The sequence below is a fragment of the Monodelphis domestica genome, chromosome 2 (genome assembly GCF_027887165.1).
Source record: "Monodelphis domestica isolate mMonDom1 chromosome 2, mMonDom1.pri, whole genome shotgun sequence".
Taxonomy (NCBI): domain Eukaryota; kingdom Metazoa; phylum Chordata; class Mammalia; order Didelphimorphia; family Didelphidae; genus Monodelphis; species Monodelphis domestica.
This window is the reverse complement of record NC_077228.1, coordinates 343085997-343102619: the sequence shown is the minus strand read 5'-3', so window position 1 is coordinate 343102619 and position 16623 is coordinate 343085997. Positions and strand designations below refer to the sequence as shown.

The window sequence follows — 16623 nt, the reverse complement described above, 5'->3', positions numbered from 1 at the left end:
GTAGGACGAGCCAATAAAATAAAAATGACCATCCTACCCAAACTCATCTATCTATTTAGTGCTATACCCATGGAACTTCCAAAAATTTTTTTTACTGATCTAGAAAAAACCATAACAAAGTTCATTTGGAAGAACAAAGGATCAAGGATATCCAGGGAAATAATGAAAAAAAAAATACAAAGGAAGGGGGCCTTGCAGTCCCAGATCTCAGACTATATTATGAAGCAGCAGTCACCAAAACAATCTGGTATTGGCTAAGAGACAGAAAGGAGGATCAGTGGAATAGACTCAGGGTAAGTGACCTCAGCAAGACAGTATATGACAAACCCAATGATCCCAGCTTTTGGGACAAAAATACACTATTTCATAAAAACTGCAGGGAAAATTAGAGGACAGTGTGGGAAAGATTAGGTTTAGATCAACACCTCACACCCTACACCAAGATAAATTCAAAATGGGTGAATGACTTGAACATAAAGAAGGAATCTATAAGAAAATAGTATAATAGAATAGTATACATGTCAGACCTTTGGGAAGGGAGAGGCTTTAAAACCAAGCAAGACTTAGAAAGAGTCACAAAATGTAAAATAAATAATCTGGAATACATCAAATTAAAAAGTTTTTGTACAAACAAAACCAATGTAACTAAAACCAGAAGGGAAGCAACAAATTGGGAAACAATCTTCATGAAAACCTCTGACAAAGGTTTAATTACTCAAATTTACAAAGAGCCAGATCAATTGTACAAAAAATCAAGCCATTCTCCAATTGATAAATGGGCAAGGGACATGAACAGGCAGTTATCAGCCAAAGAAATCAAAACTATTAATAAGCACCTGAAAAAGTGTTCTACATCTCTTATAATCAGAGAGATGCAAATCAAAACAACCCTGAGGTATCACCTCACACCTAGCAGATTGGCTAACATGACAGCAAAGGAAAGTAATGAATGATGGAGGGGATGTGGCAAAGTAGGGACATTAATTCATTGCTGGTGGAGTTGTGAACTGATCCAACCATTCTGGAGGGCAATTTGGAACTATGCCCGAAGGGTGATAAGAGATTGTCTGCCCTTTGATCCAGCTATAGCACTACTGGGTTTGTACCCCAAAGAGACAATAAGGAAAAAGACTTGTACAAGAATATTCATAGCTGCACTCTTTGTGGTGGCCAAAAATTGGAAAACGTGGGGATGCCCATCAATTGGGGAATGGCTGAACAAATTGTGGTATATGTTGGTGATGGAATACTATTGTGCTAAAAGGAATAATAAAGTAGAGGAATTCCATGGAGACTGGAACGACCTCCAAGAAGTGATGCAGAGCGAAAGGAGCAGAACCAGGAAAACATTATACACAGAGACTGATACACTATGGTACAATCGAAGGTAATGGACTTCTCCATTAGTGTCAATACAATGTCCCTGAACAATCTGCAGGGATCTAAAAAACACTATCCACAAGCAGAGTATAAACTATGGGAGTAAAAATACCGAGGAAAAGCAACTGCTTGACTACAGGGGGGAAGGGGATACGACTGAGGAGAGATTCTAATTGAACACTCTAATGCAAATACCAACAACATGGAAATGGGTTCGAACCAAGAACACATGTGGTACCCAGTGGAATCATGCGTCGGCTATGGGAGAGATGGTGGGAAGGGAGTGGGAGGAAAAGAAAATGATCTTTGTTTCCAATGAATAATGTTTGGAAATGACCAAATAAAATAATGTTTAAAGTGAAAAAAAAACCCAACCCCCCCCAAAAAACCAAGTCATTTCCTGTCTATTAAAATGTAATTAATTTCTCTTCAAAAATAATAATAATAATAAAGTGTAGTACCCATTTAAAGCCAAGAGCAAGCATTATCTATAATGAAGGTAACCTATAAGACTTTCTAATAAGATTGAGGGCAAAGCAAGGATGTTCATGCTCACTATTACTATTCAATATGATGTTAGAAACCCTAGTAATACAGTAAGACAAGAATAAGAAATGGAGGGGGGAAAGTATTGGCAAAGAGGAAATACAATGATCACTTTTTGCAGATGATATGATAGTTAACTTAGAAAACCCCCCAAGAATCAACTAAAAACAAGTAAAATCAACTGAAAACTTTTGCAGGATATAAAAACAAATCCAAATGAATCACTAGCATTTCTGAGTATTAACAAGAAACATCCCACAGGAAGGGAGAAATTACACTTAAAGTAACTACAGATAGTTAGAAATGGAGTTATCTCCCAAAATAAAATAGGAACTATATAAATATAATTACAAAACACTTACACAAATAAAAGCAGGCCCATATAATTAGAGAAATATCAATTACTCATGAATAGTTTGAGTTACTATAGAATAAAAATAACAATAATACCAAAATTAATTTGCTTATTCAGTGCCATACCAATCAAAACTAATAAAAGATTATATAGCTAGAAAAATATTAACAAAATTCATCTGGAACAAATGGTCATTATTAAGGGAATCAATGAAAAAAAAAGAGGAAGGAAGAGGGTTTAACAGTATCAGATATCAATCTACATACTTTACAAAGCCATAAACATCAAACAATTTGGTACTGAGTAAGAAATGGAGAGGAAAGTGGAATAGACCAGACACAATATGCATGAGTCTGGTAGCCTAGTTTTGAGAAATCCAAATATGACAATTACTAGAGTTATTCATTATTTAAACTGGAAAGCAGTCTGGCTGAAACTAGATATAAACCAATGTTTCATGTAGAACATCAAGATAATTTCCACATGGGTATGTGATTTAGAGTAAAGGGTGATATCACAAACAAATTAGTTGAGCATGGAAGAAATTAACTGTCAGGTCTATCAATAAGGAATACAAACAAAACATAACAAAATCAGTGACAAGTTCCCGGGAGCTAAAATGGCTGATTTTGATTAGATACAATTTTTAAAAGTTTGTGCACAAGAAAAATCAAATCAGCTAAAAATTAGGAAGGAAACAGGAAACTGGGGGAAAATGTTTTAAAATTTTCAGTTCATTACCATTTTCATACTTTAATTTTTTTTCTTTTTTCATGGCAAAAAAAAAATCTTTACAGTTATTTTCTCTGATAAAGGTCTTATTTCAAAGATTTAAGGAAATTGATTCACATTCATAATAGAAGCCCTGATATGAAAATCAAGGGTTACAATTTTTTTAGAACAAGAAATCCATATGTAAAAATTCTCTAAATTAATAATTAGAGAAGTTAAAATGAAAACAATTCTAAGGTATCACCTAATATCCATCATATTGGTTAAAATGATAGAAAAGGAAAATAGCAAATTCTGGAAAGGATGTGAGAAAATAGGTACAGTAATGCACTGTTGGTGGAATTGTGAATTAGTCTGATCATTCTGGAAATCAATTTGGAACTATGTCCAAAAAGCTAATAAACAGTACATATTGTCTAACCCAGTGATATCTAAGTTTATACCCTAAAGAGATTTTTTAAAAAGAGGAAAATGATCTATATGTACAAAATTATTTATAACAGCTCTTCCAGAGATGGCAAAGAATTGGAAGCTGAAGAAGTGTTCATCAATTGGGAAATGGCTGAACAAGTTATGTCTCTTAAATATGATGGAATACCATTGTGTAGTAAAAAGTGACTAAATGGATGAACTTGTATAAAGTGATCACAACCAAGAGAACAATTTATACAATAACAACAATACTGTAAAGACAAACAACTTTGAAAGGCTTAGGACCTCCAATGAACATAAATAATAATAAACCATAATTACAAAGGACTCATAATGAAACACGCTATTCAGATAGTGAGGTGATAAGACTTGGAGGGTAGGCCAATGAACAGGCAAGAAGGTGGGAAGGAAAAATTTGAACCTGAAAATACAATAAAATGAAATTTTGAAAGATTTAAAAATAAAGTCAGAAAAATTAATGACTAGATTTGATAAAAAAAAATACATAGTTGAAATTTACCTTAGGGATGACACTTTTCCTGGCATTGAGGGCTCCATCTTGGACTTGTGTTAAGTAAGACAGTTTCCAGGAAGTACGAGTTGACTATATACTATGCCCTCATCAGACCTCATATATTTTATTCAGTTCTTGTCAACAGTTATAAAGGACATTTGATAAAACATTTGTAGAGTGTCCAAAGAAAGACAAAAAAGATAATAAGGGGCCCTGAGTCTAAGAAAGAACTGAGGATCTTTAGCTCTAAGAACAGAAAAGTTAGGAGAGATATGAGATGTAGTCAAATACTGTCTTGTGGAGAAAGACTCATGTGGAAGAATTAGACTTGTTCTGATTGACTTGAGGATAAAAACAGAGAACAATGGAGAGATATCAAGTCTAATTAAACTTGATGTTAGGAAAAACATCTTAACAATTTAAGCTGTATTAAAGTGAAATGGACTATTTTAAGAATTGGAACACCACTGCCCCCTAAAACCCATGAAAAATGATAGCTTAGCTGAAAAGCTAATGACCGAAGAGCACAACTACACATGGCCAAAAATATTTTCCCTAAATAACAAGTTTTAAAATGTCTTGTCTAACTAGCTTCAGTTTAATAATCTATATAAAAACTAGTTTTCACACATGCTGATAAGACAATAACAAACTGATGTTTAGATTAACTTCTGAAGTTTTGAGGTTAACTCTTCAAAGAGTTAAAAATCATTATTAAAAGTCTTTCCTAAGAAAGTTATGAAAATGTTATTTTATAATAATAGTAAAGGGGCTCCCAAAGTGCTGCATACTCATGAGGAAGCTGGATAGGGATTTTAAGAAATTTGTAAATATATAGTCATACCAAGCACTGTCTTAAATTGTAGCTTCAATAGAGCATGTAGTGTTTATGGTTTCAGATTTTTAAAAGGGCTTCACTGGTGTCTACTAGGTACCAAATGACTTCTGGCTACACATTTGCTCTTGAGTAAACCAGAACTTGTCCAATTAAGTGGTGAAAGAACCCGTGTCTTTTCCTACAACATATTGCAAAAGTGGATTTTTTTGCACGTGTTGCATTAGAATCTAAATAAGGAAACAATCTGGAGGAAGAATCAAATCTAAAGTTAAAATTTTAATATCATTAACCAAACTTATACATTTTTTTCAAATGTATATAAATGCTATGGTAACTGATAAAATACACGTTCAATTAAAAAGTATTACTGAATACAAAGTAGCTTTCTATAAGCAGGCACAACTCCTGGAAAAGAACCACTACCAAAAAAATCCATTGAGCTGAGAAAAGGATATTAAACCATCTGAAATGGTAGGTGAGTACTATAAAACATTTTAGAGGTGAGGAAATATAATTGGATGTCATGGTTTAAAAAAGAAACGAGGAGAAGCAGTGAATACTCTGGACTGCTATGTATTATTTTGCCCACTAACCAGATTTCCAGAATCACATAATGTCAGAAAGAGAAGAAACTTTAGAACTCATCTGGTTGAACCATTTTATTTTTCACATGAGGAAACTGAAGCCTACAGAGATTAAGCGATTTTTCCAAGATCTCAAAGGTATTAAGCAGTCCTCTTGGTCTAGACTAAACTTGATGATCTCTATGATCTATGAGTTGAGATACTGAATCACTCACTTTGGTTCTTAGGTTCAAAAGCCTGATAGCCTATCTCTGCTACTGTTACCATTCTTTCAAAGCTAGCCAAAGCAGCCTAAACAATTTTCCCAGTAACTTTCCCTTTTGATACATTATTGATACTCTGCATATTTTGAAGGAATTTATTCATAGGAAGAAAGACAAAATAAGGTTGTTCTAGAGAGAGGTCCATTCATCCATCTATGATTCTAGCAAATCAAGAAGTTTTCCTGTTCAGTGGTGGGTTTTTAGTGCTCCAATCAACTTAATTTAACCAATAATATTATAATAGTGGAACTATTCCTATCCACTGAATAACCGCCTCTCCTTGAAGAAAAGAGGAAAAAGCAGAGTGATTTCTTAAAGGATAATCAATTTTTCTCATTACCTCAAAAATTAATTTAACATGTTGACCTATTTATTTCTCAAATTCATAACTTTCCTTTTTTTCCAGTCATAGATACACTAAGACCTATTACAAATTATCAGCCTGCTTGACCTGCCTCTTCCCACTCTATCCCATCTTCCTATCATTTATCTCATCCAATAAAATCAAATCTTCCTGGTGCCCTAACTTATCATGCATGTCTGTGAAGGAAAATCCTATTATTTTTGTGAGGTTATTATTTGGGGTTGTTTCAGTTTCAGAGGAGACATATATATCCCTCCCATCTGTCCCTCAATTTTATTCACGTACCACCAGGAAACAACAACATGTTTGATTATTTAAAAGCACTTGAAGAGGCCTGTCATAGAAATCTGCAAGAACTAGGTTAGAATTTCTATAATTCCAGGACATTTTTTCTTCTCAGCACATCAATATATTTATAGGAGTTCATCATTCTTTCAATAAAGACTTCCAGGCTCACTAAATGTTAAAAAAAAAATCCTCTAATTTTTTTTTGTTGACATTTTACAATCTGATGGAGATAAGCAAATCTTAATAGGTTTATCTGGACTTCTGACAATGGTTTTGTTATTGTCTTGAATGAAAAAATGAGTTTCTTTAGTAAAAAATTACTCTTTCCCAATATTCCAATTTTTATCATGTCTTGCCTATAATAAACATTTTTTCATCATTAGCCCTGGGTTGTTTTATTTTTACTGATCTGTGCACTGTTCTTCCAAATTCAAGAAGTCTATACTGTACTGAGGAAGAAACAATAACAAGCCCCTCCTGTTTCCAGGTACTTTGGAAAGTCTTTGCTTGATTTCTAATGATTTATTAGTCTATGCTGCAGCAAATAGTTTGTCATTTCCTGGTCTTTTTTTGAAGAACATTCACTAGGAAATTCTGTTTTAAAGTGAGCTTGAATGATCCTTGAGAAGCTTGATTTCTCAGAGTAATATTCATTGAAATGATTCTAATAATCATTGAAGTTCTCTTTGAGAACTTTTGCACTTTTATAGAGAAATATTTATTCTTTACAATGACAAGACAGCAATGAAATACGTATGGCATGATATCCAGAACTCCAAGGATGGAGATCTAAAGGTGGGAAACAAGTTCATAACAAATTATTTTCTATCCTAAGTTAATTTGGACATCACTGTATACTTCTATTCAAGCCACTGATAAATGTGTTAAAGGACTCAGTATAGAATTCTGGCACACTCTCCTGGATACTTCTAAGATAGGTTTCCTAAGTATAAGACACTGAGGGAAGACACAAAAGCAAAGGTCAAAATTACTTGATAGCTTTTAGTATAAATAAAAATATTCTTTTTTAAAAAAGGAAACAATGGCTATAAAAGTCAACAAAAGAGAGCAATTCAAGTGAATTTACTCCAACTGTTGGGGGATGGCAAGAGATCATGCTATGGCTTTGGTTGGCAGGTGGTAAGCAAGGAACATGGGGATAAGTGGCTTCTCCCATTCATAATTCTCTCCTCTAGCTCTTCCAGTCACAGGGGAATAGATGGAAAAGGAGCTATACCAGCAAAGCTCAGCCAAATCCTAACCATTGGCTGGACAGGTCAACAATGTCCCTGCCAGACTCAGATTCTTAAGGTGTTTATCCAAGCCATGCCAAGACTTGATCTATGATCACACTGACTTGGATATTCTTAGCTACGGGACATAACTCATTCATATCTGCCCATCCATTATGCAGCTCTGTTTCAAGTCCTTCCATTAAGTTCACCACTTGGAGGGTGGCACCTATCACACCGATAGCTTTTCTTTCTCCTAATGCTCTCAGTTTACTAGAAGACCCCAGCCTGTCTACCTATCATCCCTCAGGTTTGTCAATAAGCCATCTTCTTGTTAACGTGCCATTTCCTTGACATCTTTTTTCCCTTCTTCAAAGTTCTCCACTGGTTAACAGCCAAATTGTGTTCACATATGCCACAAACCTTTCTATGGCCTTCTGTTTGACATTCATTTTTAAATCTTCAGAGACAATATTCTATATTACTTTGAAACATTGGTAGAATGCTTATGTTAAAAAGATGGGGGTGGGGTACAGGTGGGTGGTTCAGTGGATTGAGTCTAAACTAAAAGCATCTAGTGCTTATTAAAGTTACCTGCCTTTGTTTGTTTGTTTGGCTCCTAGATTCAAAGCAGATTTGTCAAATTTTGAAGATTCTATTAATCAATTCATCAAAGTTTATTTACTGATTATTAAATCCTGAATATGTAAATTAAGAAAAGAGTTTACAATAAGAACTAAATGTTGATTTGAGATGAAGGAAAGATTGGGTTTCCTTAGCTTGCCCAGACTGGAAGTGCAGTGACCACTTCTGGGCTGACCCCACTATTGAATGATATGAAATTCTTGACTCACTCTTTTTCCAGCCTGGGCCAGGTGGGTGGAGGGAGTTTTCTCTTGAAATTTTCTGTTCTACTGAAATCACAGGCCCAGTCTCTATTCTTCTTGATAACTTACTTTGTAAAGCAATACATGAAGCAGTATGATGGGGCAATCATACAAAACCAGAGTAGCCCCTTTACAAAATGGCTTATTCATCTTCTTTCATTTAAACACAATACTAGCCCTATGAATTGGGTAGAATATGTAGCATTTCATTTCATTTTACAAATGGGAAAACAAGTTACCAAAGGCTGAGATCTTTAGATCACTCATGGTTTGAGGGCAGAGCAGCAGATACAAAGCAGAATGTTCCAGTATCAAAACTCCTCCTAAAGCCTTCCTATATAGACAGCAAAAGCTAGACTCTACGCTGACTCCATTTTGCATCTGCTACTCTCCCTACACCTTTGAACAAGATAGCCCCTGAAGTCCATTTCTCTGCCTCACCCCTACCTTTCCCGCTCCCTTTTGAGTGTTGTCTCCTCCCAATAGACTATAAGGTTCCTGAAGGAAGGGACTTTCTTTTTATTGTGTCCTAGTGATTAGCACTATAGCCCATACAGATACAAGTAGGCTCATAGTAAAAGTTTATTGGATTAGATAGATCCAAAGACACTCAAGCTTTCACATCTGGCCATACTGTTAACAAGGTCTGACCATAAATTTTCCATGAGAATTTACCTAACCTTCTTCTAGGTCTTTTAACATTAAATATATTCATTGCTCTCTATCAACACTGTACCTGATACAGATACAAGTAGGCTCATAATAAAAGTTTATTGGATTAGATAGATCCAAACACCCTTAAGCTTTCACATCTGGCCATACTGTTAACAAGGTTTGCCCATAAATCTTCTATAAGTATTTACCCAATCTTCTTCTAGGTCTTTTAACATTAAATATATTCATTGCTCTCTATCAACGTCATTCCTTAGTGTGTGACATAACCAGTCTACCTTCCTTTTCAGATAATTTACTTCATGAATGATATCCCTTCACGCCACTCTTACCATGCAAAGAAGCTAATGATAGACATTAAAGACCCAACTTAAATCTTAACTCTTTCCTTCTCTAACTAAAGCAGTTACTATAGAAATAAGACTTACCAAGTTGCTTTCTAGATTTATGATAGGTAAGAGTACACCATATTTAGTCTAACCTACACTCTCCACACTGTTTCCCCACTATTTTCCTTTTAGGACTGAAAATTGTAATCCTATCAGCACTACCAATCCTAGAAAGGAAGTGTCAATCAATTGCTTTAACAATCACCTTTGTGGGCAGCTAAGTGGCTCAGTGGCTTGGAAGCCAGGCCTAGAGAAGAGAGGTTCTAGCTTCAAATCTGGCCTCAGACACTTCCTAGTCTAGGTGATTAAGTCACTTAACCTGTATTGCCTAGCCCTTACTGCTCTTCTGTCTTGATTCTAAGTATTGATTCTAAGACAGAAGGTAAGGTTTTTTTGTTTTTTTTTTTTAAAGTCACCTTTCCTAAAACTTCACTTGCTGTAACCAAAACACCCCTTCCTGACCACCACTAATCTATAAATGTTGCCTTGCCTTATCATGGGAGTTCATAATTTTCTTTTTCCATCATGAGCTCCTTTGGCAGTCTGTAGAAATCTATGGATTGCTTCTTGGAACAATGTTTTTAAGCATATAAAATAAAATACATGTTACTAAGGAAAACAAATTATATTGAAATATAGTTACCAAAGTGTTTTTTTTTTAAACAAGTTCAGACCCCAGGTTAACTCATGCTCTATTGTAACATAAACTCCTAGAAGGCCAGGATTGTTTTGCTTTACTATTTGTATCCTCGGTGCTTAACAGTGTCTGGTACAAAGTTTTTCCTTCATCTTTATATCCCTGACCTCTATAATAGACACTTAGCGAATGCTTGCTAAATTTCACATAATTACCTTTTGACATCTTTTATACTGATGTCTTGTACCTACTTCAATCTCAAATTAATTTTTCCTGTTTCTGTCTTCTGTAACTATAACATATACTCCTTGAGGGCATGGACTGTCACACTTCTTATATTCACACAGTAATTTATATGTGGTAGATACTTATTTTGTCTCAAAAATAAGAGATGCTGGGTTTTCATTCACCATATTAAAAGTTCTAAATGGAAAATGTTAAATTAGGTAATTGAGCCTCAAGATGGCCTTTTACCTACTAAAAAATAAAAAGGGAATATTTTAAAAATGATTTCATCTAAAATATTTTCAGGAGAATTTTTAACTGAAAAAGTTGCATACTCCTTAGAGTAAAAAATTTTCTAGAGATCAGAATTACTTGAATTATTTTTAAAAACAGTATCCGTTTTTTTTTTCTCTACAGGTACATGCATTCCTGTAGTTTCAATGACTCCCCACATTTGAGAACCATATCCAGTTCAAAATGCTCTAAGCCCAAAGTTTCAGTGAAAATGAGTGATATTCATGACCTCAAGAAATGAATAAATTCAACTAATTGGTTTTGATTGTCTTTATCTTCCCCATGGATTCCATTTTTATTCATAAGTCAGATCAAATTCAATTCAGCAAACACTTACTGAACACATATTGTGAGAAAGGTCTCTTCCAGCTCTAAACCTATGTGCTCAGACAAGCTATTGTTAAATATAAATGTAAGAAAGCTGTTCATTTCTTAGCAATAGATACTTATGCCTATACCCCCCCACCCCAATTTAAGACAATGATCATCTACAACAAGAAAAAGTAAGGAATGTTTCTAGAGGGAAAACATAAGATTAGCTTTCAAATGATAACTGGATAATAACAAAATTAACACCTATGGAATATGATTAAGTTCCTTTTTATTACCTCAGAGAGCAAAGAATTATCATTACTGATCTGTGTTCCTTGATAGATGTGAAAATTTGGAGAAATGTAAATGTGCTTATAGCTGCTACTTTAAAATTTAAGAATAAGAATCTACCCAAGCCCATCCAACCATTCTTCAATATAAGATGAGGGATAATTAAATAAATGAACTCCCCCTAAGATATTTATTAATATTGGTTGATTAGACTTGACCATAACAAACTAAATGTATGCTAATGAGTAAGCAAAACAAATATAAGTATAATAGATATAATTACTTTCCCCATGGAATAACTTTGGACTGAATTAGAAATAAAAGGTGTTATCACACTAAAAATTTTAAATGATACCCCCAAGGTTAGAAACCAAGACACCAGCAGTAGTTCTAGTATTCCAAGTAGTCTCTCCTTAGTCTTACTCTCCAATAAATTCTAAATTCACAATGTTGATTATTAATAGCCAAACAGCCACCTGAAGGCAACTATGAAATGTATTGTATTGCTTCCATTCATTAAGGGGACCAATAATGAGGAAGTTAACAATTTTCATTCTCGATCTGATTTTGAAAATATATGAGATGATGCAATCAAGAATCAGACCTACTTTTTGACTTTTCAAATACTATAGATGACCATTAAGTACCCTAGGAAAAAGGAATGGTGTATAAGATTCCATTAAAAAAAAACAAACCCATAAACTCTTAAGGAATCTCTCACATTTTGACTGTGTATATGAAAGTCCAGAAAAATTGGTTCTAGTTAGTGGAGATCCTGGGCAGAGCACTTAGCCTCTTTGGACAGCAGCTAATAGAGATCCATACAAACATCTCTACATAGCTCACAATTCAAATTCTACCACTGAAAACCTCAAACTTGAGCAATTCAGTTGAGATACTGGGCAAATTATATACATTATTACTTAAGAGTTGGAGATTCGGTTGGTTTTTTTTTCTGCTGAAGTAAAAGTTGCTCATATAAGCAAAGAATTTAGTTTCATTCTTGTTTATTTATTTATAAGACAGAATTAAAAGATTTTAGCTAAATTTTCATGCTTAAGATTCATTTTCCAGTTTTATAGTAAATTGTGTTATCTCACAGGTACACACAGCAGAGGATACTACCTGGTTAAAAAAAAATACAATCCAACAAAGCTGGCAATACTTTTCACTTTTTAAATAGAGGATAAACAGAGGCAGCTATATGGCTGGAGAATTAGGCCTGGAGATGTTTAAATCTGACTTCAGATACTTCCTAGCTGTGTGACTCTAGGCAAGTCAATTAACTCCCATTGCCTAGTCCTCCTTACCATTCTTCTGCCTTGGAACCAATCTTCAGCATTGATTCGAACAAAGAAAGTAAGGATTTTTTTAAAAAGTAAACTAATTAATTAATGCAAAGGGTAAATAACAGTCAATACAGTGATCCAGTGGAGAAAAGCATTGGATCTGGAATCAGAGAATGATTCAAATCCTGTTTCTGTAATTTAAATACTGTGTAGACCTTAGGAAAGTCATTTAACCGAGTGGGGAAAGGTGTCTCAATTTTCTTATCTGTGGGTTGGACTAGATGAACACTTAAGGTTCCTTTCAGCACTAAGTCTATGTAAGGTTCACTTAGTAATTTTCTTCCAAATTAACACTGAAACGAATAATGCAGTTAAGTCAAATTGACAAGTTTAGCAGCAGGAAAACACATTTAAAAAAACAACCCCTAGGTTTAATCTCTGACTTTATTATTCACTTATGCCAACATTTGGCATGTAAGGCTAAATTTAGGTGGGGAGGGGAGTGTGTTTGGATATCTAAGCAAAACACAAATTGAGTATGAGATGCATTACCAAAGATTTAGCAACACAATTATTTTGTGATATTAGAGCCTATGTAGCAATAATGGTTATGGATATCCAATTTTCTGAAAGAAGCCTTTGAAAATTATCTTTGGGATCTATATGTTAGCATGTAGTCTTATGAGATTGTGAGCTCTCTGAGGTCAGGAACTGTTTTCATCTTTCTTTGTATCGCCAGCATCTGGCACATAGTAGGCACTTAAATGGTTGTGGATTTGGAGGAATGTAAAAGTGGTCACAAAATCTATTTTAAATATTGTATGTAAAGGTTTCCAATGATATAAATGACCAGAACCTTATATTAAACGATGACTTTCATTCATAAAAATTTTCTATTATATTAAGGAAACCCAGAAATTACATAGATATTTTCACGTTCATCTATTTTATATGTGCCTTAACCTTTCTTTTTCTGTTAAAATGAAAAATCTCAACTTAGAATATTATCGCTTGCACACAGGGAGTATTTTAAATATTTCACAAAAATGACAGGTAAAGTCTGTGTTTGGAATCTCTCCCCTAAATCGAGAAGTCTGTCCCTGTACAATGATAGTCAGCATAAACACAATGCTACTGCATTTCCAATCCTGTTTAGAAACCAGGCACTGGAGGACGGTTTTTCAGAGGATGAGAAAAGCTTAAAACTGACCAGAATAAAAAGTACACAACAACAGTAGTCCACTATCGGGAGCTAAATGGGGAAGGGCCTCTTGAAGAATCCATAAGGGATTGTCTGGGAAAGTGGGCTACTTATTCCAAGGGTAAAATCCCCCCCCATCCCCCCGCAGCAGAACCCATTCTGGGACAGCTCCATTCCCCTACTAGTCCGGGTACTGAAGAAGGGATGCAGCAACAACAGCACATCCAAGGCGGGAGGGCCAACCCCCGCCCCTCTCACCGGCTCACCCAACAGGAGGCCGAGCTGAAAGGGGTCGGTGGGGACAGCTCCTCCGACCAGCAACAAAGGCCCCTTCAGTCCGCAGGCGAAACTCTCACAACAAAGGCCCCCGAGACGACGGGCGAGGACCGGGCCGGGGGCGGGCCGGATTAGGGCCGGGGAGGGGGTTGTTGGTGGCGGAGGCGCCCATCTGACCGAGGGGGCGGAGGCCCAGGAGGGAGGGAAACCAAAGCGGGGGGCGCGGTAATCCCAGGAGCACAATAAGAGCAGCGATATAGTAGTCGCGGGAGAGAAAGCAACAGCGGCACCCTAGCCTGTCCTCCCTGCTCTCGGTAACCCTTTTTCCAGGCCAAGGGGGGAGAGATCCACAGCAGCGGTCCGGAGCCCGCCCGCCTAGCACTCCGAAGCCCCATGGGGGGCGGGAGAGGGAGACGTTTTTCCTGCTGGTCCACTGCCCCCTTCCTTCCCCCCTCCCCAAGGCACCAGCACACTGCTGCGAGCCCTCACTACTGCCGCCACCAGCACACAAAGGCGCTGTCCCCGCAGCCTCTCTCCTACCTCCCCTTCTTCCCCTCCCCCCGGCGGCGGTAGCGGCCGCGGAGATCCCGGGGCAGCGCGGATCGCTCCGAGCCCGCCTCTCGCTCACCCACTTCCCCACCAGCCCGGGGGGTGGGCGGGGAGAAGGGGGAGGGGGCCCTCAGGGCTCTCTCACCTGGCACAGCTGCTGGCAGTACTCGGTGGCTGCCTCCACGGCCGTCCCGCGGCTCTCCCGCAGCTGCCGCTCCAGCTCCTGGAGCCGCTCGCCTAGACGCTGCAGCTCCGCGGCGCAGCCACCGCCGCTTCGGCTGAGGCTCTCCTGGTCGGCCTCTTCGTCCGCCATCTTCACACCCCGCTCCGTCGCGTACGCACCTGGGTCACGTGATAACACAATGCCACGTTCGGCGGGGTCACGTGCCGGACGCGCTCGCACGCCGCGGAGCACGTACACTGGCAGGAAGGAGGCGGGGGAGCCGCAGGGGAGCGGGAGGTGAAGAGAAGGGGAAAGGGAAAGGGCGGGGGAGGAGGCGGAGGATGGCGGTTGACTTACCCCGCGCTCCACCGGCGGACCGGGCCCGAGGGCCGTAATGGGGAGGGGCCGAGCGGAGCCTGGCGCGCGCCTCCACCACGTGGTTGCCCCAAGGGGGAAAGATCCAACCTCGCCAGCTCCACGAGCTGGGCTTCGCTTTCTTTTCCTCCCGAAGCCGAACGCTGCTGAAGGCGGGAGGAGCTGAGGTCCGAGAGGGTTTTGTGCGCAGCCGCTGGCTTCTGTTTAACGATGTGCAGGCCAAAGGCAAGGCAAAGGAAAGAGAGTGAAATAGCCCGTTTGGCACCCAAGGATGGGAGCCAAGTGATGTACAAATCAGAATTTGACATTTTAGCATCACAGGAGGTGGAACGGGCCTTGGAGGCTATCCAGTCTAAGTCTCCCATTTCACAGAGGAGGAAACCGAGTTCCAGAGAGTTAAATGATTTGCTCAGTGTCAGACAACCCCAGTAGCCATAAAGACTTTCCCAGAATTAGTGAGGTAGTAAATCTTTTCTTGATTAATTTAAGAAGTAATAATATAGCATTCTCTTCTTATGACCTTTAAAACTTAACTTTATACCAAGTTAATGGCCTTGACACTGAAAAAAGAGTATAAAGGAATCTCTTAAATATAAAGTTTGAGAAAACATCAATGAAAGCACAATTGTAAAATAAAATAGTAATGGGCATGTGATTATGGAAAAGGTAAAACATCCATTGTTGAAACAAATATAAATGTTAATAGCACTACTACCCAACAAAATTCTGTATTTCCACAATGTGATATTTCAGAAATTATGATTCCTAATCCTACTGTTTAAATTATAATAAATTAATTTAATTGGTACTGAGTCATCAGATAAAAATAGAATCTACAATCTAAGGGAATCAGAGAGGAGTTGTAGGCTATTGGATCTAACACAAATTTGAGAGAATAATCTGAGTTATGAAGTGATCTTGGGCAAGACAAATCACCTTTTGACTTCAATTCCTTCATTTGTTAAATGATTCTTTAGCCAAAAGTTTGATCAAGCTATCTAGAAAATCTTTTATGTACATTTTCCAAATGCCAACCATTATTTTGACACATACCTAAAATAAAAATTAATTCCTTTGTTGCTTTACCCTGATCCCCAAAAGTTTCAGTATTTGATAGCTGTCAAAAATGTTCAGTCAATAACATCCTAGATTAACTACTATCATTTAAAAAAAAAATTGGGAATTAGAGAACAGTAGGATTGGATCCCTAAAAGAAACCCCACCAAGTTGCTACATTGTTGTAAATCAGCATATATAGGAAGCTACAACTCAATCATTTTTGGCAACAAAGTACCAGCTTCTTAGTATGGACTATATTAGTTTCCCATAGAATAACAAAGATGTGTGATTATATTATAAATAGCTATCAATAAGATTTCAAATTCAAATGTTCATTCAAGCAAATGGTTTGGTAGGTGTCTAAATATATAGCAAAAGTTATGGTGTCCCTTTGGAAATGTAAAAGTTAGAAATTACTAATATAGCTAATGAAGTTTGTTAGTAATTCAGTTTTCTTATTTAAAAAAGCTCTTCCA

At 37.2% G+C, this 16623-nt stretch overlaps 1 protein-coding gene across 1 annotated transcript in view; it reads right to left on the bottom strand.

Moving 5' to 3' along the window:
- ZNF292 (zinc finger protein 292) overlaps window positions 1-15458 on the bottom strand; it is a 98081-nt gene extending 82623 nt beyond the window's left edge. Inside the window, exons 1-2 of the mRNA XM_003340470.4 lie at window positions 15071-15458; window positions 14696-14892 (exon numbers count right to left, since the gene is read on the bottom strand). Of these exons, the coding sequence (XP_003340518.4) occupies window positions 14696-14892; window positions 15071-15404 (531 nt within the window). The 5' untranslated portion in view covers window positions 15405-15458. The remainder of the gene's footprint in view (window positions 1-14695; window positions 14893-15070) is intronic.
- Window positions 15459-16623: the final 1165 nt, after the last annotated feature.